Source organism: Scyliorhinus torazame, chromosome 9 (assembly GCF_047496885.1).
Source record: "Scyliorhinus torazame isolate Kashiwa2021f chromosome 9, sScyTor2.1, whole genome shotgun sequence".
Classification (NCBI taxonomy): domain Eukaryota; kingdom Metazoa; phylum Chordata; class Chondrichthyes; order Carcharhiniformes; family Scyliorhinidae; genus Scyliorhinus; species Scyliorhinus torazame.
Window position 1 is genome coordinate 203,414,499 of NC_092715.1, and position 24,911 is coordinate 203,439,409.

At 45.6% G+C, this 24,911-nt stretch overlaps 1 protein-coding gene across 1 annotated transcript in view; it reads left to right on the forward strand.

The window, feature by feature from the left end:
* The window catches only part of frmpd1a (FERM and PDZ domain containing 1a), a 264,403-nt gene that overhangs the window by 125,448 nt on the left and 114,044 nt on the right, over window positions 1-24,911 (forward strand). The window contains exon 3 of the mRNA XM_072517007.1: window positions 14,649-14,800. Within this exon, the coding sequence (XP_072373108.1) occupies window positions 14,649-14,800 (152 nt within the window). The remainder of the gene's footprint in view (window positions 1-14,648; window positions 14,801-24,911) is intronic.

Genomic DNA, 24,911 nt, shown 5'->3' on the forward strand with positions numbered 1-24,911 from the left:
TTGAGCCCATCGACTCTGCACCGGCCCTCCAAAAGACAACCCTACCTTAGGCCCATTCCCACGTCCACGTAATCCTGCGCATTGAGGATGGCCAATCCACCTAACCTACACACCTTTGGGCACTAAGGGACAAGTTAGCATGGCAAGCCACCTAACCTGCACATCTTTGGACTGTGGGAGGAAGCCGAAACATGCGGAGGAAACCCACGCAGAGATGGGGAGAATGTGCAGACTCCACATAGTCTCCCAAGGCCTAAATTGATTCCGGGTCCTTGGCGCTGTGAGGCAGCAGTGCTAGCTACTGTGCCACCGTGTTTACATTTTTTTGCTCAAATTTGTAGTGCCAAATGTTACAATGTAATTGCAAGATTTGATCATTAGGTGCTGCTGTATCAGGACGTTGAAGGTTCATTTCCCACTCCGGGGATTTGAGCTCATAACCTGTGCTGACACTTCAGTGCTGGCACTGAAAATGTGCCACTGTCATGTGAGAGTACCTTTAAGAAATGGGTGTTTATAAAATAGCTGTAGTGAATGTACCTTTAAGAATTGGGTGTTTATCAATGATGTTAGAGTGTGGGCGGAGCTGGGCTGTCTGACTGCTTTTACTTTCGCTTTGGGCTGTCTGCTACAGGGTGTGTTTTTATTTCGTTTTGATAGCTGGATAGCTGCAGTCACAGCAAGAAGGTGTATTCGTCTCTTTCTCTGCAATCTAAAGACTGTCTCCAGATCCTCTGGTGATTTTAAAATAATACCGGTTTCTGCAGAGAAATTAAACCTGATGTCATTCTGTAAAAAGATTTTTTTGTCTTATGGATGTTGCAAGGAAGGATTCAGGGCTACTCATTGAGCACTATATTCTTTGGGGGGATTATTGGTGTTGATAGTTGTTAAGATGTTTACTGTGGGTTTATAAAGTGTTAACTGGCTTCATAAATAAACATTGTTTTAATTTAAAAGTACGGTAGATCTCTGTTGCATCACACCTGCAGAGTAGGCCCTTTTGCTCCCCATAACCAAAATCTATTGAAAGTTTTCGGTCAGGTGAACTCCATGATACACTTTGGGGTTCTCTCAACCCTGGCCCATAACAAATTGGGGATTCAAGGGGGATAAAAGTCTATCTATTGGATTGGCTTAGTGAACTTAAAGACAGTGAGGGGCGAGCATATTGTAGTTGCTTTTCAGGTGTGGTAAAGCAGTTTAAGTAGGGAGTGTGTTGTGGACAATGGCTCTTTTAGAGGCTCTGAAGTCTTTGGGGGTGGAGACGGGTCAAATGCAGTACCTTATGAACAGAGACTAAAAACAGGCTTTTAGATTTGGCAAAAACATTGGAGTTAACATTACCTGACAGAATACAAAAAGAAGAGGTACTTACCGCGGTAGCTGAGCATTTAAAATTGCCTAAGATACAGTCTGACTCATTGGAAATGGCAAAGATCCAGTTGCAGATTAAGCAACTTGAACATGAAAAAGAATTGAAGCAGCTTGAATATACAATGAGAGAAAAAGAGAGAGGAAGGGAGATATAGATCAGGGAAAAAGAAAAGGAGAGAGAAGAAAGAAACAAAGAAAGAATAGCCCTAGCAGAACAAAAGGAAAGAGAAAGGGAGGTACAGATCAGGGAAAAAGAAAAAGATAGAGAGGAAAGGGAAAAAGAGTGAGAGTATAGGGAAAAAGAGTGAGAGTTTGAACTTCATAAAATGGCCATGAACCATGACAGTCAGTTAAAATTGGCAGGTGTAAAGGGAAATGTATCGTTGGAGGATAGTGATGAGGATAGTTAGAAAGAGCATCATAGTCAAAGGCTTGGTGGGGATCTATTTAAATGAGTCCAAGCATTGCCAAGGTTTGATGAGAAGGAGGTAGAAGCCTTTTTCATTTAATTTGAGAAGGTGGCTAAACAAATGAAATGGACACTGGACATGTGGGTATTACTGATTCAAACAAAGCTGGTCGGTAGGGCTAGTGAGGTGTTTGCATCACTACCGGAGGAGATATCTGGGACGTATGAGGAGGTGAAGAAATCCATCTTGGGTGCATATGAAATAGTGCCTGAAGCCTACAGACAAAGGTTTAGAAATTTAAGGAAATTACCTGGTCAAACATACATGGAGTTTGAAAGGATCAAACAGAGTAATTTTGATAGGTGGATAAGGGCTTTGAAAATAGACCAAACGTATGAAGCTCTCAGAGAAATTATACTTTTGGAGGAGTTTAAAAATTCAGTTCCTGATGTAGTGAGAACTCATGTGGAAGAGGAGCAGAGGGTTAAAACTGTGAGGTTAGCAGCAGAAATGGCAGATGATTATGAATTAGTTCATAAATCAAAGTTTGGTTTCCGACATCAGTTTCAGCCTGTAAGGGATAGAAACTGGGGAAAAGAGAAATATTCAAGTGGTATAGGTAAAGGAGATCTGATGGGAGATAATAAGGAGAGTATACCTCAGATTAAAAAAGAAATCCAGGAGGGTGGAAGAGAAATGAAAAGTTTCAAATGTTTGCACTGTAATAAACTAGGCCATGTAAAGTCACTGTGTTGATGGATGAAGGCAAGCACCGGGAAGGCTGATGTGGTAAAACAGGATAAGACAGTGGGATTTGTTAAAGTGGTAAATGAAAGCCCAAGTGAAGCAAAGGAGATGCAAAAGATTGTACAACCTGATCAAGAGGTGATCGATAAGAAGATGCCACATCTCTTTAAAGAATTTACTTGTGTGGGTAAGGTTTACTCATGTGAATCAGAAGGAGCAGGTAAAGAAGTCACAATTTTAAGAGATATGGGAGCTAGTCAATCTTTAATGCTAAGAGATGAGGAGTTATGTAGTTTGGGAAGAATATTGCCAAAAAGGGTGGTAATATGTGGAATTCAGGGTGAGAAGAGTAGTGTTCCATTATATAAGGTAAGGTTGGAAAGTCCCGTGAAGAGTGGTGAAGTGGTAGTAGGAGTAATAGAGAAACTATCTTGTCTAGGAAGACAGTTTATCTTGGGTAATGATAAAGCTGGATCGCAGGTGGGAGTGATGCCCACTGTGGTTGATAGGCCAGTGGAAAATCAGACTACTGAACTGTTGCAGGATGAATATCTTGGGATTTTTCCGGATTGTGTAGTAACAAGGTCGCAAAGTCACAGGTTAAGACAAGAGGAGAAATCAAAGAGTGAAGACACAGGTTAAGACAAGAGGAGAAATCAAAGAGTGAAGATGAAGTTGAAGTGCAATTATAAGAAACGATTTTTGATCAGATGGTTGAAAAAGAACAAGAACAGGTGGAGGATGAGGTGAATATTTTTAGTTCAGGAAAATTGGCGGAGTTACAACAGAAAGACATAGAAATAAAACGGATGTATCAGAAAGCATACACGGAAGAGGAATCGGAGTCTATCTCGGACTGTTACTACCGTAAAATTGATGTCTTGATGAGAAAATGGAGACCTTTACCTATGCAGGCGGATGAAAAGTGGGCAGAAGTTCATCAAGTGGTATCGCCGATAGGGTATAGAAAGGCGGTGTTGCGAGTGGCATATGAGGTACCAGTCATTGTGGAGGTCATTTGGGAATAAGGAAAACTCAAGTTAAAATACAAAAACATTTTTATTGGCCTGGACTACATAAAGATGTAGTTACATTTTGTTGATCATGTCGCACATGTCAAGTGATATAGAAACCTCAAGCAGTGATAAAACCAGTGCCCTTAATACCCATTCCAGCATTTCAGGAACCTTGTACAAGGGTCCTAATTGATTGCGTAGGACCGCTTCCTAAACAAAAAAGTGGGAATCAACATCTTTTGACTATAATGGATGTGTCTCCTAGGTTTCCAGAGGCCATTCTAGTACGCAATATTACAGCTAAAAAGATTGTGGAGGAGTTACTTAACTTCTTTACTAGATACGGACTACCCACAGAAATACAATCGGATCAAGGATCAAATTTTACCTCAAAGTTATTCAAAGAAGTCATGGATAGCTTGGGAATAAAATAATTTAAATCAACTGCGTACCATCCAGAATTGCAGGGAGCGTTAGAAAGGTGGCATCAGACATTAAAGACAATGTTGAGGGCTTATTGTTACGATTATCCAGAGGATTGGGATAAAGGAATTCCATTTATACTGTTTGCAATTAGGGATGTACTAATGAGTCAACCAAATTCAGTCCTTTTCCAATTTTTGGTCATGAGGTAAGAGGACCACTTAAATTGATTAAGGAAAAATTGGTGAGTGAGAAATCGGAACTTACATTATTGGATTACATGTTAAATTTTGGCTCGAGAACATTTAAAAGTTGCACAAAATGTGATGAAACGGGTAGCGGACAAGAAATCCAAAGTTCATAGTTTTGCCAGTGGAGATAAAGTTTTAGTATTGTTACGAGTGGTAGGTGAACCTTTAAAAGCTAGGTTTTGTGGACCTTATCAGATTGAAAGGAAATTAAGTGCGGTGAATTATGTGGTTAGAACGCCAGATAGAAGGAAAACTGGTACTTTGAAACGGAAGGAAATGAAATGAAATGAAAATCGCTTATTGTCACAAGTAGGCTTTAATGAAGTTACTGTGAAAAGCCCCTAGTCGCCACAGATGACTTTGAATTTGACATACCTTAAATTAAATTGGAAAATGAGGATGTTCTTAAAAATTGGGATAAATTGTTGAGTTGACTTCCAGAGGAAAAACGGACTGACCTGAAAGAGTTATTGATATCACATGGGCAAGTTTGTGGAGATATGTTGGGAAGCACTAAAATGGCTTTACATGATATAGATGTGGGAAATGCTGTTCCAATCAAACAACATCCATATAGACTTAAGCCTTTAAAATTGGCACAGGTTAACAAAGAGATTGAAAGTATGCTTAGAAATGGCATAACTGAAGTGGGTTGCAGTCAATGGAGCTCACCCACCGTAATGGTACCAAAACCAGACGATACCCAATGGTTGTGTGTGGACTATAGAAAGGTTAATGTAGTTACAAGAACAGACTCTTATCCTATCCCACGTTTGGAGGATTGCATTGAGAAAGTGGGACAATCAGCTTTTATTTCCAAACTGGATTTACTTAAAGGTTACTGGCAGGTACCTTTATCCGAAAGGGCGAAGGAGATTTCAGCTTTTGTGACTCCGGGTGGTATATACCAATTCAAAGTTATGCCTTTTGGCATGAAAAGTGCCCCAGCCACATTTCAACCGTTAACTAACAAAGTCGTTTCAGGATTACTCAATTGTGCGGTATACATCGATGATCTGGTAATTTTCAGCCAGACATGGAAAGAACATTTAGAACATCTGATGGAGATATTCGATCGACTTCAGGAGGCGGGTTTGGTGGTAAACCTAGCCAAAAGTGAATTTGGAAAAGCCCAAGTCACTTTCCTTGGCCATACAATCGGACAGGGTCGAATGGTTCCACAGGTTGTGAGAACAAAAGTTATTGGGGAGTTTCCAATACCGTCGACACAAAGGGAAATAATGCGATTTCTTGGCCTGAGTGGATTTTACCGGAAACTTGTGCCAAATTTTAGCAGTGTGGTTGCTCCACTGACGGACTTGCTAAAGAAGCGTAGCAAATTTAAGTGGACAGTGGAGTGTCAACAGGCATTTGACTGCCTGAAGGCTGTGTTAACCACTGCTCCTGTGTTAGCCATCCCAAATTATACCAAACCATTCAAAGTGGCTGTTGCTGCGAATGATGTGGGCGTAGGTACGGTGCTTCTGCAAGACGATGATGAAGGACTAGAGCGGCCTATTGGCTATTTTTCAAAGAAATTGAATTCTCACCAGAAAAAGTATTCAACGATTGAGAAGGAGCTTGGTGCTGGCTTTGCAACATTTTCACATTTATGTGACCAGCAATCCATCTGACACCATTATATATACTGATCATAATCCATTGACGTTTTTTGAGCGATTCCGGAATAACAATGCAAGGCTGTTTCGATGGAGTTTATTGTTACAGCCATTTCATTTAAAAATAGTATATGTGGCAGGACGATAAAGCGTGATAGCCGATGCTTTGTCACGAATGTGATGACCGGAAGCAGGTTCGGTGGAGGAAGAAGAACTAAAATGGACTGTGTTATTATAAATGTTTGCGTGTTTTGTTTTGTTAAAAAAGAAATGTATATCCACTGTCCATATTTCTTAAAGGAAAGTGAAAAGGTGAAAAATGAAACCATCTTGAAGTTGATGGTTTATTTGTTTTTCTTGGGGGAGGTGTCATGTGAGAATACCTTTAAGAAATGAGTGTTTATAAAATAGCTGCAATGGATGTACCTTTAAGAAATGGGCGTTTATCAGTGATGTCAGAGTGTGGGCGGAGCTGGGTTGTCGGTCTGCTATTACTTTTGCTTTGGGCTGTCTGCTACAGTGTGTGTTTTAGTTTCATTTTGAAAGCTGGACAGCTGCAGTCATAGCAAGAAGGTGTATTAGTCTCTTTCTCTGCAATCTAAAGACTGTCTCCTGATCCTTTGGTGATTTTAAAATAATACCGGTTTCTGTGGAGAAGTTAAACCTGATGTCTTTCTGTAAAAAGGTTTTTTTTTTTGTCTTATGGATGTTGCAAGGAAGGATTAAGGTCTACTTATAGAGTACTGTATTCTTTGGGGCATTATTGGTGTTGATAGTTGTTAAGATGTTTACTGTGGGTTTATAAAGTATTAACTGGTTTCATAAATAAACATTCTGTAGATCTCTGTTGCATCACACCTGCAGAGTAGGCCCGTGCGCTCCCCATAACCACAATCTATTAAAAGTTGTCGGTCAGGTGGACTCCATGATACACTGGCCCATAACACTCCATCGTCAGAGGTGCCATTTTTCAGTTGAGACATTAAACCTCTGAGGCCCTGTCTGATGGCTTTGAAAGATCCCAGCAGCACTGTTTCGAAGAAGAGCAGGGGAATGGGCCCAGTCTCCTGGTCAATGTTTATATCTCAACCAACATCAGAGTTTAATTGGTCTTTTATATTCTGGCTGTTTGACTGGAATCATATCTATCACAAAAGAAGATTATTGTGGTTGTTGGAAGCCAATCATCTGAACCCCAGGACATTGCTGTAGGAGTACTTCAGGGTAGGAACCTAGGCCCAACTCCGTTCAACTGTCTCATCAATGGCCTTCTCTCGATCATGCAGACAGAAATGGAGATGTTCACTGATGGTTGCACAATGTAATTCCTCTGATAATAAAGCAATCTATGCTCATGAAAAGAAAGCGTTGCAAATGCAGGACTTTACTAGATAGTTATGTTTTAAAATGCCTCCTTTAACATAAGGTAAAACGGAATGTTCTGGCTGGAGGGATGGTGGCCATATTTAACCTCTGCCTGAAGACAGACCCGCGTGATTTGGTTACCATGGGGAAGAATCCCAAACTAGTGAAAATCAAAGTTTTCACATATTGACACAGTAAATGTGCTGCTTTTGAGGGACACAGGCAAGCAGAGACAAGGCTGTTACTGCTATGTAGAAGCACAATGTTGGTAATAATCCATGTCTCTGTTCAAAGTAAGAGAAAACATGTGACTTCTGGAGATCTAATGAAGAAAAACAAGGCATCGCTAGGTGGGCCTTGCTGGTGGAAGTTGGGTGTGACAAAATCAGGCTGCATGGACCGACCTTCGAAGGACACTGGACATTGCAACCTGGCATGGCAGGGAAAAGTGAGCTTTCTGGAAATCTGGGAATAATCTTGGAATTGTTCTTGTAATGGTATATATCTGCCAGATGTGCGGTGCACAATTAAAGGAGTTGTGAGATGTACTGTATCTTGATTGCATTTGTTAATGCCAAAGTACCTTTTCACTAGTTCAATGCATTTGTTGCCTGCAGGCCCACCATCCAGTAAAGGTAGCTGGGTGGCTTCCTGTTCTCCCAGTGAGAGGACTTGCAATTCTGAAGCCTCAGTAGTGACAGTAGGTGCTGCTGACATGTATGCCGAATACCTCAGCAGCTGGACCAGGAAAGTTAAAAAAAATTCAGATGTCTGAGGGTTGGAGGTGAAACCTCTGTGCGGGAGAACATTGGGGCCTTGAGGGTGGCCGTTCCTGCCTGAAGCTCCATCTTTTGACCCATCGAACTTGCCTTCCGCCCTCCTGTTGCTGGAGAGCTGCCCGATTTAGCTGGCGACCTCTCCGCACATTGGAGGCAGTTGCCTGCTGTTGACAAAATGCTAACGACCCAGAGAATTTTATAATTGGGTTTTAATTATGCTCATCAGACACCCATCTCCCTGGACGGGGCAGCGTCGCTGCCTCCAGTCCCTCCACTGGGAAAATGCTCTGACAGTGGAACTGTATCAGAGAGCCAACCTGACACAGCTCCCCATGATTTACCAGCCCTTCCACCTCCGGCCAAACCATCCAGGGGCCTGTGTGCCCAGAACCTGTCTCACTAAATTAACCTGGATATTGCATTTATCTTCTCATCTTTTACTGGCTTTTATTTTATAATATCACATTAATAATATGAGCCATATGCGACACATAAATGATGAAAAAAAAAAGAAAATCGCTTATTTTGTCACAAGTAGGCTTCAAATGAAGTTACTGTGAAAAGCCCCTAATTTTTTTAAGCCAAGTTTTTTAAAGCTGCCTTTCCTCACCAAAGGCATTGTCGCTTTTTTGTATAAAACATCTTGTAGATAACGCAAAATGAACCTTTTCAAAAACATAGAGCACTTTCAGCAGCTGAGATTTCCTCTTGTCTACAATGCAACAATAATAGTCGCCCTCTGTGATATCTTTTAAAAGCCTTTAGGAATTATTTATTTGCACAATAAACCCATGTCAATCTCCCTATCTGGAAGCAAAGCATTCCTGACAGACTGAAGTAAGATTAAACTTAATTTAACACAATCAACTTCTCCTTTAGTCTGGCTCTTTGCTCCAACCCAGGCTGTTCTGTGAAAAATTGTTGTGCAATTTAAGAGGTCATTTTATCTCATAGATTCCCTGCTATGCAATTAGCAAACTAAAGTACTGGGTAGTAAATTCTGCAGCCTACCAATCAGGCATTGTACCCAACTTCCTGATGTATAGAATCCTGCATCACAAATGCTCAATTGTAAAACATACCCATTGCCAGAGAGGTAAATCACGAAGGGAGGTTCCATAAAGATAACTGGTAGTCCCTTAGATTTATGTAATTGAGGATGATCTGACCAAGCTATTTGAAATGTAAAAGTATTTGATGAGTTGGATACAGCCTGCACCATTCATACTTGACAGCTTCCTGTTGAAGTCACCATGATAGTCTGACCATCCCTCAAAGCACAGGCAAGCCTTTAATCTCCGATTTAAATTGATGAAGAAAAGCTGACAGTGATATTTTCCAGTGAGTTCCCTGTTTCCTGACACAGCGATGGGGAGGGGGATGATCAACCGTCTTGTGCAGGCAGACAGTAGTCACTCAGATACCAGCACTCCAGCCAGGCCAACAGGACCTCCCTGCTTGCCTGGGTGGGGATGCAGCCTAAGGCCACCCTGTAGAGAGATCTCCCTCCCCCACCCCACCCCATCCACAATGGTGGCCTCAGTGCTTTTTCGGTTTTTAATTAATGTTTCTAAAATGTGGTTAAGAGGGCACTATCTTGATGAACTTTGTACTGCAGCCAGATGCTCCTCTGATATTGGAAGGCCTCAGGTAGGCCCTCCAGCTTGGAGAGACTGCTGATCCCTTCATCGGTCTGGGAACCTGCCCCCATGCAAATGAAGGGCTCCCCCTGTATGGAAATCTTCCCACCCATTTCCGACAGAGCAGGAAGTAACGAGACAGAGGATAAATATGTATTTTCTGCTTTTAACAAAAAGTTCCAACTGAATTGAAATGATGGACGGAATTATCTAGTTGTTGCGATTCTCTTTTCCCATCGGCAGTGCACCCCTGGCCACAGGGTTCCCAGAGGCATGGGTGGTTACAATGGAAAAACCCATTGACAAGCAGCGGAAAGATAGAATCCCGTCGCCAGCGAACGACGCAAGACTGAGAAATGTGCAGCTGGGAAATGGGAGAATCTTGCCCGACATTTCACTTTATTGAATCTTTTTTCTATTAAAGAATACTGCCGCATTATACTGGTCATCACAAACATATCTGGGGGGGGTGGTACAGAGATTAAAAAAAGACATGGGGGCAATTTTCAGCCCGTGTTAGCCATCAGTGAGAATGACGATGCGGGTGCAAAATATGGTGGGAATCGGGAAATGCGATTTCCTCCGGCGAACTCTTGTTTTCCGATTTTCCAGGCCCCTCACCGGTGACATAACAAGAATCCTGCCATGGAAGGTTGGGAACCTCATTCAAATACATTAGCATCTTATAGCGAGCCCTACCACTGGGGCCTCCCCTCCCACTGAATAGTCACCTAGCAATTTACAACTGTAAAAAACGAGAACCTGGCAACCTCCCTCCGAAGGGGATATTGTAGGAGAGCACTCAGGTCACCATTACCCTCCAGGGTGCTAATTGCAGAGGGGGAACTGGAGAGGGCACGGGGGACCCAGATAAGTGCAACACAGGGTGGGGAAGAAACGGGGGATGGAAGCACTGTTCAGTCTCAGCATCTCGGGGGTGGGATCGCAACAAGCCTTAGTCGCTCTACGTGTCAGTGAGTCTCTAGATTTAAAAGGGTCTAGTGGCTGGTTTGCTCCTTGCTGGGTTTGTGGTGATATAACCGCTGAGGGATTGCCCTTCTAGAGTGGCAGCTGGAAAGTGGGTCAGAGCAGCTGAATCCACAGGGTCAGCACAGGGGACAACTGTGAGGTCCCTGGGTGGGATCCTGTGACATGCCAGGTCAGAATAATAGAATCAACAGTGCAGAATGAGGCCATTCGGCCCATTAAGACTGCACCGGCTCTTGGAAAGAGCCCGCTACTTCAGCCCACACCTCCACCCTTTCTCCATAACCCAGTAACCCTATCTAACCCAAGGGCAATTTAGCATGGCTAATCAACCTAACCAGCATGTCTTTCAGGTCTTGTGGGAGGAAACCGGATCACCCGGAGGAAACCCATGCAGACATGGGGAGAACATGCAGACTCCTCACAGACAGTGACCCAAGCCGGGAATCGAACCTGGGACCCTGGAACTGTGAAGCAACAGTGCTACCCACTGTGCTGCCCATCGGCCTCAAGCATTGAAGACCAAGGCTAATACTCACATCTCAAAGACAGAGAGGTGACACAGAATGGGCCCCCATTGCAAGGCGTATTGGTGAAGGCCCTGTCCAGTAGATGACATGAGGCAGCATCTCGTTCCCCCGTGAGGTTAGAATATAGGCCCATTGAATGCACTCAACTGCCCTCCCTCCTCACTCCTGGGGAATGCAGTGGGGAGTGGGGAGGTGAATACAGGAGGGAGTGAGGCTCATTGGAAAGGCGCTCAAATAGGGGGATGCACCTGGATGGATGTCCCAGATCCTGAGAGAACTGTGGGTCAGGGCATTGTCAGTACTCCGCATCGCTCACGGGCCTCACTGGTTGGGGTATGCTGTGTTCTGCACAACCTGGCATTGCAGTAGGGTGAACAGCTGGACCAAGAGATGGAGGACCACTAGACCTCCTCAGATAAGAAGGATGTCGAGGAGGGCGGTGAGGGGCACCCCGCGGGGGAGTCAGGAAAGGACCTTGAGCGATGGCCAGGGCCTGCATGGGATGCAGGCTTAGGAACACACTCATTGCCTCTCGTTTGTGATGAGCAGGACTAGGATGTGACGCCCTCTCCCACCATGGGGTCTGACATCACTCACTGCTGTGGTGTCTGTGGGAGGTCATTGTGATGGTGGCTACGTTCATGGGCAGGGTGCAAAAACCATTGGTCGGACGTAGCAGGAGAATGATGGTGACTTGCAGTGCGGACAGAGCGATGCTCCTCTTATCCTCTACAAAATGTCTGCAGCTAAACATGAACTGCCGATGACCGGGCTTATCATGAGGCCTGAGAAGGCTAAATGTTTCATCTCAGCTGCTTCTGCCTCCTCTGAGGTCAGGGTTCCCGGCGTTTTTTTCCACTTAATGACGATGTGGACAGACACTCGACATGTTTTCGGCCCTTGGCATCCTCATACCTAGAGAATGCTGGCAGACATGAGAAGTCTGAGCATTGCTGTACGGGGGCGGGGCGGGGGGGCGAGGAGAAGGTGCCCTTCCTGCTATGTCTAGCTGTATTCCCAGGATCCGCAGCTGAAGTTGAGGCGGTCTGCTGCCTTCCACGCCCTGTTGCCTGAGATTACCCTGGAGGATGACCTATTGGCGGGCAGAAGCTCAAGGCTCTTTCAGGCTGCACGGGTGTGGCAGTGCTGCCCTCCTTGGTGTGCAGGGCTGGAGGTGTGTCACCAACAGGGACGGGGGGGGTGTCAGATGGACTGGAAACCCTCAGCGTCTCCTAGGCGGAAATCCCAGGCTGCATCCATGCCTATTCTCTTCCCATTGGGCATGAGGGAGAGCCCTGGGCTCCTCCATGGGATGGTGGGCAGCTGGGGTGAGATCCAGAAGCTCGGCTGTTCTCTGGCACTGACACATGGATTTCCACTCGTGCCTGCACCATGCAGTTGAAACCCTGCACCATGGAGCTCATGCCTTCTGCCATGGAGGTCATACGCTGAATCATGGAGAAGCACCTCTTGCACCAAGGTCTCCACTGCGGACACCACCCTTCACAGTGTTGCCTCATTGTGTCGAAGTGACGGCACCATCTCCTCAAGTCGACCTTGCAGTTGGAGGAAGGATGCTGTCATCCCTTTTTGATGCTCAGACTCTGCCTTTGTAGCTCCAGCAACTCTGGGATGACCAGGCCCAGGGAAGGTCATCAGCCAGGGGCTCAGCAGAGTCCTGAGCTTTGGCATCCTTCCTTCCACCGCCTGTTGTGGAGCTTCAGCTGTGTGGTGCTTACCAGTGAGCCTGCCTATTAGGTGTGAGTATCTGCGCTAGTGAAGGGTACGGGTGAAAGCTAACGCCTCCCAGATGCTTGTCTCTGAGATATCCCCCTCAGAGCTGCTCTCGTCTGTGGTCTCCAGAGGGTGCAAGGATGGTCCGGGCTGGTTGACTGATGGACCTACAAGGAAGGCGAGATGGCATTAGTGCATAGCAGGAGCAGACTGTTGGAAGAAAGTTAACTCATGTAAAGCTTGCATCATGGCTGCATGTGTTGAGAGTTCTCACTTTTTTGTTTTTTGCCACCACCTCACCTTCTGCACTGTCTGTGTGAAATTTGCCGCCCAGGTCACTGTCTGTGTGGAGTTTGCACATTCTCCCCATGTCTGTGTGGGTTTAACCCCACAACCCAAAGACGTGCAGGTTGGGTGGATTGGCCACACTGAATTGCCCTTTAATTGGAAAAATAAAGAATTGGGCACTTTGAACTTATTAAAAATATATATATTTTTGCTGCAAAAAAAACTCTGTATTTCTCTCCATGGATGCTGACAGACTTGTTGAGTGTTTCCAGGAATTTTCTTTTTACTTCAGGATGTTGCATCCTGATTGTAGCCTCATGTAAGGTCAGAAGTGGGGATGTTTGATGATGATTGCACAATTCTCAGCACCATTCGTGACTCCTCTGACACTGAAGCAATCCATGTCCAAATTTAGCAAGACCTGGCCATTATCGAAGTATGGATTGAGAAATGACAAGTAACATTTGGGCACACATAACCATCTCCAACAAGAGTGAATCTAACCATCACTTTTTGACATTCAATGGCACTATCATTGCTAAATCCCCCACTATACATACTGAGGGTTACCATTGACCGGAAGCTGGACTGGACTAGCCATATGAATACTGTGACTACAGGTCAAAGCCTAGGAATCCTGCACCTGATTTCCCAAAGCCTATCACCATCTACAAAGCACAAGTCAGGAGTGCAATGAAACACTCAAGAAGCTCAACTCCAAGACAAGCAACCCGCTTGATTGGCACCCCATCCACAAACATTCATTATCTCTAACACCAATGAACAGAGGCAGCCATGTGTACCGTCTACATGATGCACTGCAAGAAGCCCTTAGGCAGCACCTTCCAGGCCCACGACCACCACCATCCAGAAGGACAAGGGGAGCAGATACATGGGAATATTCCAAGTCACTCACCATCCTGACTTGGAAATATATCTCCTTTCCTTCACCATTGCTGGGTTAAATCCTGGAACACCCTCCCTAACAGCACTATGGGAGTATCTACACCACATGGACTGCTGTGGTTGAAGAAGGCAGCTCACCATCATCCTCCTCAATGGCAATTGGGGATGGGCAATAAATGCTGGCCTAGCCAGAGATACCCACATCTCATAAATTAATTTTTAGAAACGTTGCCACATCCAAACCCTGCACAGGTCTTCTGTGATTTCTGGTTGCTGCCATTGATTCCATTGACTCCCAAAGTCTTCTGCCCTTTGATAATCTCAAAATGTCCTGCTGGAAGTTTTCACTCTGCCTCTGGTGGGCTCTCTCTAGACCTTACAAATGAATGAGTTGATGTTGGAGAGAAGCAGAGGATTCACAATAACCCAACTCCACCAGGAAGGCAAAATGGAGGAGAAAGGCCTCCAGTGAGGGGTTTTCTGCTCTGATGGAGGAGGAAGGTGGGAGATGGATTAAATTTGAGAAGATACTGAAGATAATTGATAAATAAGACCTTGTTTTGTTTCTGATTTAAGGAATCGAGGCCCAGCTGATGGGGCGACTCGTAACACGAACCAGCTGAGCATCCCATTAAAGGTGACAGTAAAGATTAACAAAGATCCACTGCTGGATCATGGATTTATGGTATCAGAAGAAACACCGGTGTGTGTGAAGTCTGTCGCTGCAGGTAAGTACCGAAGGATGGGAGATTGGAGAGGAGGGGATGGAAGAGTATGGTCGGGGAGCAGGTTAGAGTTTGATTAATAGGGGTGGAGCTTTATTAGCTGATACTTTATGAGATTCTTGCCCATTGCAACACTTCTAACATTAACCCTGACTTTGTGTCACTATTCCTCCTGTACCCACATTATCCTGTAACAACACTTCATCAGCTTTGCTGCTATGCCAACATTTAGTGTTGAGTGATATTGTAAAATGGGTGTCGGAGAATCAGTAACTCTTTTCACCCAGTGCCTGCTTTTCTATTCCATTTAAGTCAATGGCAAAGGCATTTGGGTTGGATGTAAAACAGCGGGCTGATTTGTTATCACTACTGCACAAGATCTATTTCATTCCCATTTTTTCTTGTTTGAGATATAACCGGCCGCCTTATTCTCTTCCTCTTCACCGCACTGATTTTTAAAATTTGTTCTCTGGCCACAGGCATTGCTGCAAGGCCTACTCATTGCTCATCTCTCATTGCCCTGAAATAGTGATGGTCGACCTTCTCCATGCAGTACAAGTTCAGAGCGTCCATCCACAATGGCCTTGCATCAGAACAAGAATAGGCCACTCAAACCCTCGAGCTTGTTCTGTCATTCAATGGGACCTGTACCTCAGCTTCATCTACCCATCTTTGAATCATAATCCCTTCATACCTTTATACAGCAAAAATGTTAGCTAGGAAATTCCAGGATAGTAGTCCTGCAATAAGGAAGTTCTTAAAAACATTTTGGGAATGCTCATAATCTCTGGTGTTTGTTATGTCTGCATCATTATGTTAAAGACGTGGTTGGGTAGCTTACAAAGTGTTGTTCATAGAACATAGAACATGCAATGCAGAAGGAGGCCATTCGGCCCATCGAGTCTGCACCAACCCACTTAAGCCCTCACTTCCACCCTACTCCCATAACCCAATAACTCCTCCTCACCTTTTTCTTCACTAAGGGCAATTTATCATGGCCAATCCACCTAACCTGCACATCTTTGGACTGTGGGAGGAAACCGGAGGATCCGGAGGAAACCCACGTAGACAAGGGGAGAACGTGCAGACTCCGCACAGACAGTGACCCAGCGGGGAATCGAACCTGGGACCCTGGCGCTGTGAAGGCACAGTGCTATCCACTTGTGCTACCGTGCTGCCCTATTACAATACCCTGGGATAGTACGCAGTCAATTCCAGCCCTACTTGAGTCAAAAAACAATTGAATTAATCAATAATTCTTAGAAAAATAACCAAAACCTTTGGTCTTTGGCTGCCTAATAATTACAGTCACCACGATTGTAAATGTAAACACAAATACTTTTTTGTTAATAACAAGAACTGTAATGAAATATGCAGCAGATACAACTGGTTAACTATTATCTAATTCCTAAATCCCCACTTTAACTTGCCCCCACCCTCTACACCCACGCCCATACACACACACACACACGACAGACAAACGCAGAGGGGAAGAAAGGGGTTAAAAAAACTCATAACTTAAAGGAAAAAAGAGTCTTTGTTCCTGATGGTGGATTTTAGCACCTTACTCCTCTTCAAGCTTTGCCTTCAGTTTGAGGTTTATAATGTAGATTCATTCAGGTCTCTGTAGTTTCAGAAATACAGTACTCACAGTCTTTCTGGAGAGAGATAAGTTTTTGACATTGTCTGCAGCCTGTAATGGTTCCCGTGCAGATTCATTCATTCAGGTTCTCTGCAGCTTCAGGAATACAGAATTCACAGCCTTTCTGGAGAAAACACGGAGGAGAGAGTGAGAGAGAGTCCTGTCCCTGTGCTTCCAGGAGTCCAACTGAAACTCCTTGGGACTCTGAAAATCATTCCACTGGGATAGGATCCAGTCATCAGCTGTTAATGGGCAGAATATGGCCTTTTGGCCCATTCATTGGCCACCAGCCAGTCAATCAAACAGAGTCCCACCCCATCTCTCTCTCTGGTGCAGAAAAATCTGAAGCTCCTGTTCAAACTAACAGAGACTAGCAGAGTGTTCTCTCCTGTAACTTCTGAATTCCTCATTCCTTTGCTTCTTGACTTAAAGAATACCCGTCCATTAATTATCCATAGATCAAAAATGATAATGTCAAAATAAAAGAAAGGGGAAATAAAGGAATAAACAGGAAGGACCCTTACAATTATTCCACCGTTATTCTCTCCTTGACTGAAACAGTCTGTGCCCATACGTAGCAAAGCCCGGGCAACATTGAGGCTTGGGCTGGAAATGGCATGTAATATTCATGCCACACAAATGCCAGGCAGTGACCATCGGCAACAAGAGAGAATCCAGCCATTTTCCCTTGACATTAAATGTCATTACCATCGCTAAAGTCCTGGCTAGCAACATCCTGAGGGTTACCATTGATCAGAAACTGAACTGGACCAGCCATATAAATACCGTGACTACAAGAGCAGGTGAAAGGCTGAGAGGTCTGCAGTGATCTTATTAATCATATCCTTACTCCCATTAGCATGTCTACAATCAGATGGAATATTCTCCACTTGCGTGGATGAGTGCAGCACCAACAACACTCAAGAGGCTCAACACTATCTAGGAAAAAGCAACCCTCTTGATTGACACACCATACATCACCTTAAACATTCACACCCTTCACTGACTCACAGTGACAGCAGTGTGAACCATTTACAAGATGCACTGCAGGAACTCATCAAGGCTCCTGTAACTGCACCTTCCATACCCGTGACCTTTACCACCAAGAAGGACAAGGGCAGCAGGCACATGGGAACACCACCAGCTGAAAATTCCCCTCTAAATCACACATCAAAATATCGCCATTTTTTCACTGTTGCTGTGTCAAAATCCTGGAACTCCCTCCTAACAACACGATAGGTGCACCTACACCACATGGACTGAAATGGTTCAAGAAGGCAGCTCTCCGCTACCTTCTCAAGGACAATTAGGGGTGGGCAATAAATGCTGGCATACATCCCTTGATAGAATAAAACTAAAATTCGAATTTTACATCCTTACATTGACTAGTGGTTCAGGCCTCATCCATGATTTCCTTTGAACAATCAACAATCTGCACTGTTTTCAGGTGTCCCAAAAGCAGCGATGGATCAGTTTAAATTTACAGTGCAGGATCCCACATCTGTTTCAGGACTTTCTACATCATTCATGTAAAACTAGGTGTAATTTTTACCACGTTAATGCCACTGACATTTTCCAGTTCTACAGCAGCCAGTCCAGCAAAATCTTAATTTCTTTAAGGATTCCTGGCTACTGCTGGAGGAATTCAATCATGGGATGGTTACAGAAAGGAAGAAGGCCATTTCTCCTGTTGAGTCTATGCTGACTCTCTGCAAGACCAACTCTCCGAGTTCGATCATGGAATAGAATCTCTGCAGCGCAGAAGGGGGCCATTTGGCACATCGCATCTGTACCGACCCTCTGAAAGAGAACCCTACCTAGGCCCACTCTCCAGCCCTACCCCCCTAACTCTGTATCCCCATCTGACCTTTGGACAATAAGGGGCAATTTAACATGGCCAATCCACTTAAACTGCACATCTTAGGACTGTGGGAGGAAACCTACGCAGACTTGTGGAGAACATGCAAACTCCACACAGTCACCCAAGGTCAGAATCAAACCCAGGTCTCTGGTGCTGTGAGACAGCAGTGCTAAACATTGTGTCACCATGCACCCCATTGACTCCACCTGTTCTTCTTTGTAGGGAAAATATCTTGTTACATCGCTTCCAGTGAAGCTGGGAGAAGAAGGATTGTTGCTCCTTGCTCTGCAGCGCTACTGCAGTGACGAGGTAGGGGGCTTATCAGCTCAGGTTACATTCCCAAACTCGTAATTCCACAAGGGACATTGGGTGAGCTGCCCCTTGAGGTGCAACAAGCTCTGTTGAGTCAGCTCAATTAATACATTAATGCCTAGAAGGGACCCAATTTCATGCGAGACTTGGGCCTCTGGCTTCTAATTTGCAGTACATCCTCCCTCCTGCAACAATGGGCCCAAATGATCTTTTTGGCCCTTTAGAAGTATGTAGTGTGTGGAATATCCAAGTGCATTCACACATAAACTATAAAGGGCCCGTTGTAGCCTACATTTTCCTTGTTCCACTGATTGTGACCATGCTCTTCCTCTCACACACCCTGTGGCTGGAGCTATGCCTCGGATTGTCAGCTTCTTCATCACTTGCTAATTGCCAGAGTCATTAATGTAGCCACTTGCAAATACAGCCGGCAGAAATAGACAAGGTTTCACTGCCAGTGTCTCAGGGCACTAAACAACTGGCACCAACTAGAATATTAATCTGCCAAGAGTTCATTGATTTCGTTTTTGGACCTTTAATGATTGTGCTAAATTGTTTCTCAATGCATAATACTGCCAATCATAAACGGAGTGTCTGCCAACCATAAACGGAATCTTGCTATTCTCCAAAATGGATAAAAACACAGCATTAAAGGAGATTGGAATGAATCAGGGAGTGGGGGCTGGGGGCGTTGGTAAACTTACATCTGAGACACAACTGGTAAACCTCCTTGTACACCCGGCGCAAAGTCTCAAATTCAGTGTAGGGAATCACACATCCATTCATTAAGGCTCGGGGAGTCCAAAGTAAGCAAAAGGTAAACCACATTTATTTTACAACAATTATATACATGAGTACCGGTAGTACTTCACCAGGTAGTCTCTCTTGTTGGTCTGTTCCAGACTGGCTGACCTTTTATACAAGTACGGGTAAGCTATCCTGCCCCTAGCGGGGGAGCCCGTACTCCTCAAGGAGCACGGGGAAAACAATCATCCCCAGACTGCCGGTTATTACACCCATCAAATGGTCTGGTAATTTCCGTCTCGAACAGCACTGTGGGTTTACCAACACCACAAAGACTGCAACAATTGAAGAAGGACAATTCTCATGGGAAATTAGGGATGAGTAATAAATGTTGACGTTGCCAACAATGCTGACATTTCATGAACGATTGAAAAAAATATCAAACACAAGGCACTGCACCTCCAGCCCAGAGACTGTCACACTCAGCACAAGACATGTCATAATCAGTACAGGGATTGTACAGCTGCACAAGTAGCAGAGGAACATGAGACTTTACACCATCACAGACTTTATCAGCAAGTGTGTAGAAGACTGCATGGAAAGAAGATAGTACGTACGTTCCCCAACCGGAAACCATGGCTTAATCGGGAGATTGACTTCCCTACTGAAGGCCAGGTCTGTGGCGTTCAAGACAGGCAACCCTGACATATACGAGAAATCTAGGTACGAATTCTGCAAAGTCATCAGGGATGCCAAGAGACAATATCAGACCAAGCTAGAGTCACAGGCTAATGTCACAGACCTTTTTTTTTCATTTTTTAATAAGTTAGAGTACCCAATTCATTATTTCCAATTAAGGGGCAATTTATTGTGGCCAATCCACCTACCCTGCACATCTTTGGGTTGTGGGGCTGAAACCCGCGCAAACACGGGGAGAATGTGCAAACTCCACACGGACAGTGACCCAGAGCCGGGATCGAACCTGGGACCTCGGAGCTGTGAAGCAGTAGTGCTAACCACTGTGCCACCGTGCTGCCTACATCACGGACTCTTGTCGGTTGTGGCAAGGTTTAAACAACATAACGGGCTACAAAGCAAAGCCGAGTAGAATCGCCGTCAGCAGCGCACCCCTCCCCAATGAACTCAATACATTCTATGCTCGGTTCGAGCAGGAAACCATCAACAGTTGTCAACTGCCACAGCAGCCTTGGACACACCCATACCTACCGTCATAGCTTCCAAAGTCAGATCGGCCTTCTTGAAAGTGAACCCTCGGAAAGCGGCGTGTCCCGATGGGGTCCCTGGTCGTGCACTCACATCCTCTTTTGCAACCTCTTCCATCGGGCAGGAGATACAAAAGTCTGAGAACACGCACCAACAGATTCAAAAACAGCTTCTTCCCTGCTGTTACCAGACTCCTGAATGACCCTCTTATGGACTGAACTGATCTCTCTACACATCTTCTCTACTGTTGTAGCTCTACATTCAGTATGCTTCACCCAATGTCTAGGTCCATGTATTTACATTGTATATTTTTCGGATGTCCTATGTTTTTCATGTATGGAACGATCCGCCTGGACGGTACGCAGAACAATACTTTTCACTGTGCCTCAGTACACGTGACAATAAATCTAAATCTGAATCTAAAATCGAAGTTTTAGACCATGCCCCCAAGTTGTAGATTCCCCAACCAGCAAAGTAGTTTCTCTGCATCTGCCACTTCACTCCCTCCAAGACCACCATATCCTTTGTGGCGCCAAGAATTGCTCATTGTACTCCAGCTGTGGTGTAATCATGGATTTGTATAGTTGAAGTATGACTTCTCCCTCCTCTATTATTGTGTACAGTTCTGGGCGCAACCCTGTAGGAAGGATGTGAATGCGTTGGCGTGAGTGCAGAAAAGGTTAACCAGAATGGTTCCAGTGGTGAGAAACTTCAGTTATGAGGATAGTTTGGAGAGTGTTACAACCCTCATGGAGGTTACTGCATCAGGACTATCAGATTCCCCCTGATCTCCACTGAGTACGAGCTTCCCTGGTAACGAGAGGGCGGGGCTTCCCTTTAACAGGGGACTAGATTACGAGTATAAAAATCCAGACCTGGGTGCAGGTCGAGGAGGGAGACTCTTTGGGGAGTGGAGATCTTGCAGATCGTAAATAAACCTAACCTTTGTTTTCTGTTTGCTTGGTCAATGCGTGCTGCTTTAGCGGATTCTTCACTGACTGGGGTCGAGGATGGGGTCATTTGACTGGGAGCATTTGGACAAACTGGCCGAGGTTCTCCGGTGTTTCGAAGAAGCGAGGGTCCGCCACCGCAGGGAAAAGTGTATTCTTAACGCCACCGAGGTTACCTTCCTGGCTTATTGTGTGGATCGCCATGGATTGCACTCCATGGAGGAAAAAGTACAGGCCATCCGTCAGGACCCAGTGTCTATCGGACCGACGGAGCTACACTCGTTTCTTGGGCCTAATAAATTACCATGGCAAGTCTATTCTGAACCTTACCACGGACCTGGCCCCCCTTCACTACCTGCTAAAGAAAGGTCAATGTTGGGAATGGTCCCAGGCCCAAGAGATGGCTTTTGTGTCGGTGAGGAAACAGCTACTCTCCTACCATATACTGACTCACTTTGACCATACCAAGCCGCTGTTGTTGATGTACGATGCTTCCCCTTACAGGGTCGGGGCCGTCCTTGCCCATCGGATGGACGATATAACAGAGCGCCCCATAGCGAACGTGATTCAGACATTGGTGGACGTGGAAACAAACTATGTACAAATCGAGAAGGAAGGCTTGGCCATGGTGTTTGGGGTAATGAAATTCCATCAGTACATCTACGGGCATCCTTTCACTGTCTACACCAATCACAAGCTCCTGTTGGGATTGTTTAAGGAAGGCCGGGTGATTCTGTCAGGATCTAGCAGTGGGCGCTGCTGCTAGCAGCATATGAGTACGTATTGGAACACTGCTCTGGGTCCGCAATCCCACATGCTGATGCGTTGCGTTGGCTCTCTCTCCCCACCAGGCTTCCTGCACCGGCATTGGCTGACGAGGTGATAGCCGCCCTCCATTTTGTGGATTCCTTGCCAGTTCCAGGTACGACACATAATCCCCTACGGGGCCCAACACCGTGCCATGCCGAGGGGCTTGAAGGATACACTAACACGCTACCCAGGTTAAGCACTGAGGACGGTGCCATCCTGTGGGCCACACACATGGTGGTTCCCGAGTGGGGGCATGAACCACTCCTGCTGGACCTCCATAATGGACACCCGGGGGCGTCAAAGATGAAGATACTAGCCCGCAGCTACGTATGGTGGTCAGGCATTGACGTGGATATAGAGGAGGTGGCCCAGCGTTGTACTCAGTGCCAGGAGCACCAGAAGCTGCTGCTGGTGGCGTTGCTTCACCCATGGGAATGGCTGGGCTGTCCTTGTTCCCACCTACCCATAGATTTTGCGGGTCCGTTCCAGGGAGCAATGTTTCTCATTGTCGTAGACACCCACTCGAAGTGGATGGAGGTCCATAAAATGCAAAGTACAACAGCTCGAGCCACCATCGACAGGCTGCGGCAATCTTTCAGCACGCACCGGATACCGGATGTCCTGGTCTTGGATAATAGGACAGTTTTCACGATTGCAGAGTTTGGGGTGTTCATTACTGCAAACGGCATACGGCACGTACATTAACACCCTGTACCACCCAGCGTCGAATGGGTTAGCGGAGCGCACAGTCCAAACATTCAAAATCGGAACGAGAAAGCAGACTTCAGGGCCCTGGGAGACTTGGCTGGTGCGATTCCTTTTTTGCTACCGGACAACGGCGCACACCATGACGAGGGTCGCTCCGGCTGAATTGCTGATGGGCCGTCGCCTTCATATGCGTTTGAGTTTGGTTCCCCGGACATTAGCAGTAAAATCCGGATGGGACAGGAGGCTGACACAGGCCAGCGAACGCCTTTGCGCTCCTTCGCTGAAGGAGACCTGGTGTACGTCCGCAACATTGGGCAAGGCATCACATGGATCCCCGCCGTTGTGTTAGCCCAGACAGGACTGGGCTCTTAACAAGTGAAGGCACAGGGCACAAATCAAATTGGCACATGGATCACCTCTGTGGATATATCCCTGAGATGCCAGATCCGATTCCAGAGGTTTGGGATTGAAACCGCCCTCAGCTCGAGTTACGGCCTCAACCCCAGCTGCCACCTTTGGCCTCGGCCACATCTGCCATGGAGAAGCCAGTTCTGGACATCGAGGACGGCGAGATGCTGGACGAGGTCCCGCTGAACTCCGATTCCGAGACTGACTTGGAAGTATTGCCACCACCGGAGCCCGTTGTGTCAGTGCGCACAGCCGCCTCCATTCGGTGACCCCGCCAAGGCATTCCATATGGAAACGCCACTCCCCAGTTTGGTATACGTCTCCGGGTGCCACACGGTCGGTTCCCGATGGCTGTTCCCAGGCTAAGATGACTAGGGGCTCCTTGGACCCACCCACGAAATGGACATGGACGTATTTCCGGAATTGGGGGGGGGTGGTGGAGGTAATATAACCCTTGTAAAGGTCACTGCATCAGGACTATCAGATTCCCTGTAGCCGCCATTGAATACGAGCTTCCCTGGTAATGAGGGGGCGTGACTTCCCCTTAACAGGGGATTAGATCACTAGTATTAAATACCCGACTGGTCAAGGAGTGAGATCCTTCGGGGAGTGGAGATCTTGTATATTGTAAATAAACCTAATCTTTGTTTTCGACCAGCTCGGTTAATGCGTGCTGCTTTATCGGATTCGACAGAGAGGTTGAGACTATTTTCCTTGGAGTGAAGAAGTCTAAGAGGAGATTTGATAGAGCTGTTCAAAACCATGAAGGGGCTGGACAGAGTAGATAGGGAGAAACTGCTCCCGCTGGTAAAAGGATCGAGAACAAGAGGGAGCAGATTCAGAGTGATTTTCACTCCCTGATCATGACATTTTAATGATCTGCGTATCTGGACCCCCATGTCTCTTGGCTCCTCCACTATTTCGAGCTTTTCACCAATTAGAAAGTACCCTGTTCTATCCTTTTTAGGTACATAGAAAATAGAAGCACAGGGAGGCCATTCGGCCCTTCGAGTCTGCTCCACCATTCATTATGATCATGGCTGATCATCAAATTCAATACCCTAATCCCACCTTTCCCCATATCCTTTGATCATAGAAACATAAGTAACCTCACATTTGGCTGCATTGAACTCTATTTGCTGCAGTTATTTCCCGTTTGCTTAACAATAGCAACTCACATTTATATGGTGTCTTTAACATGACAAAATGTCCCAAAAAGCATCATAAGAGCAGTTTGAAACAGGATTGGACACCAAATTACATAACACAATATTAAAGAGGTAAATTTTAAGGAGAAGTAGAGAGAAATTGAGAGGTTTAGCAGGGAACACCAGAACTTAGAGCCTAGACAGCAGAAGCCACCGCCCCCGACGATGAGTGAGTTAAATTGGGAATTCTCAAGAGGCCAGAATTAGTTGAACACAGGAAGGTTGCATGGCTGCAGGATATTACACA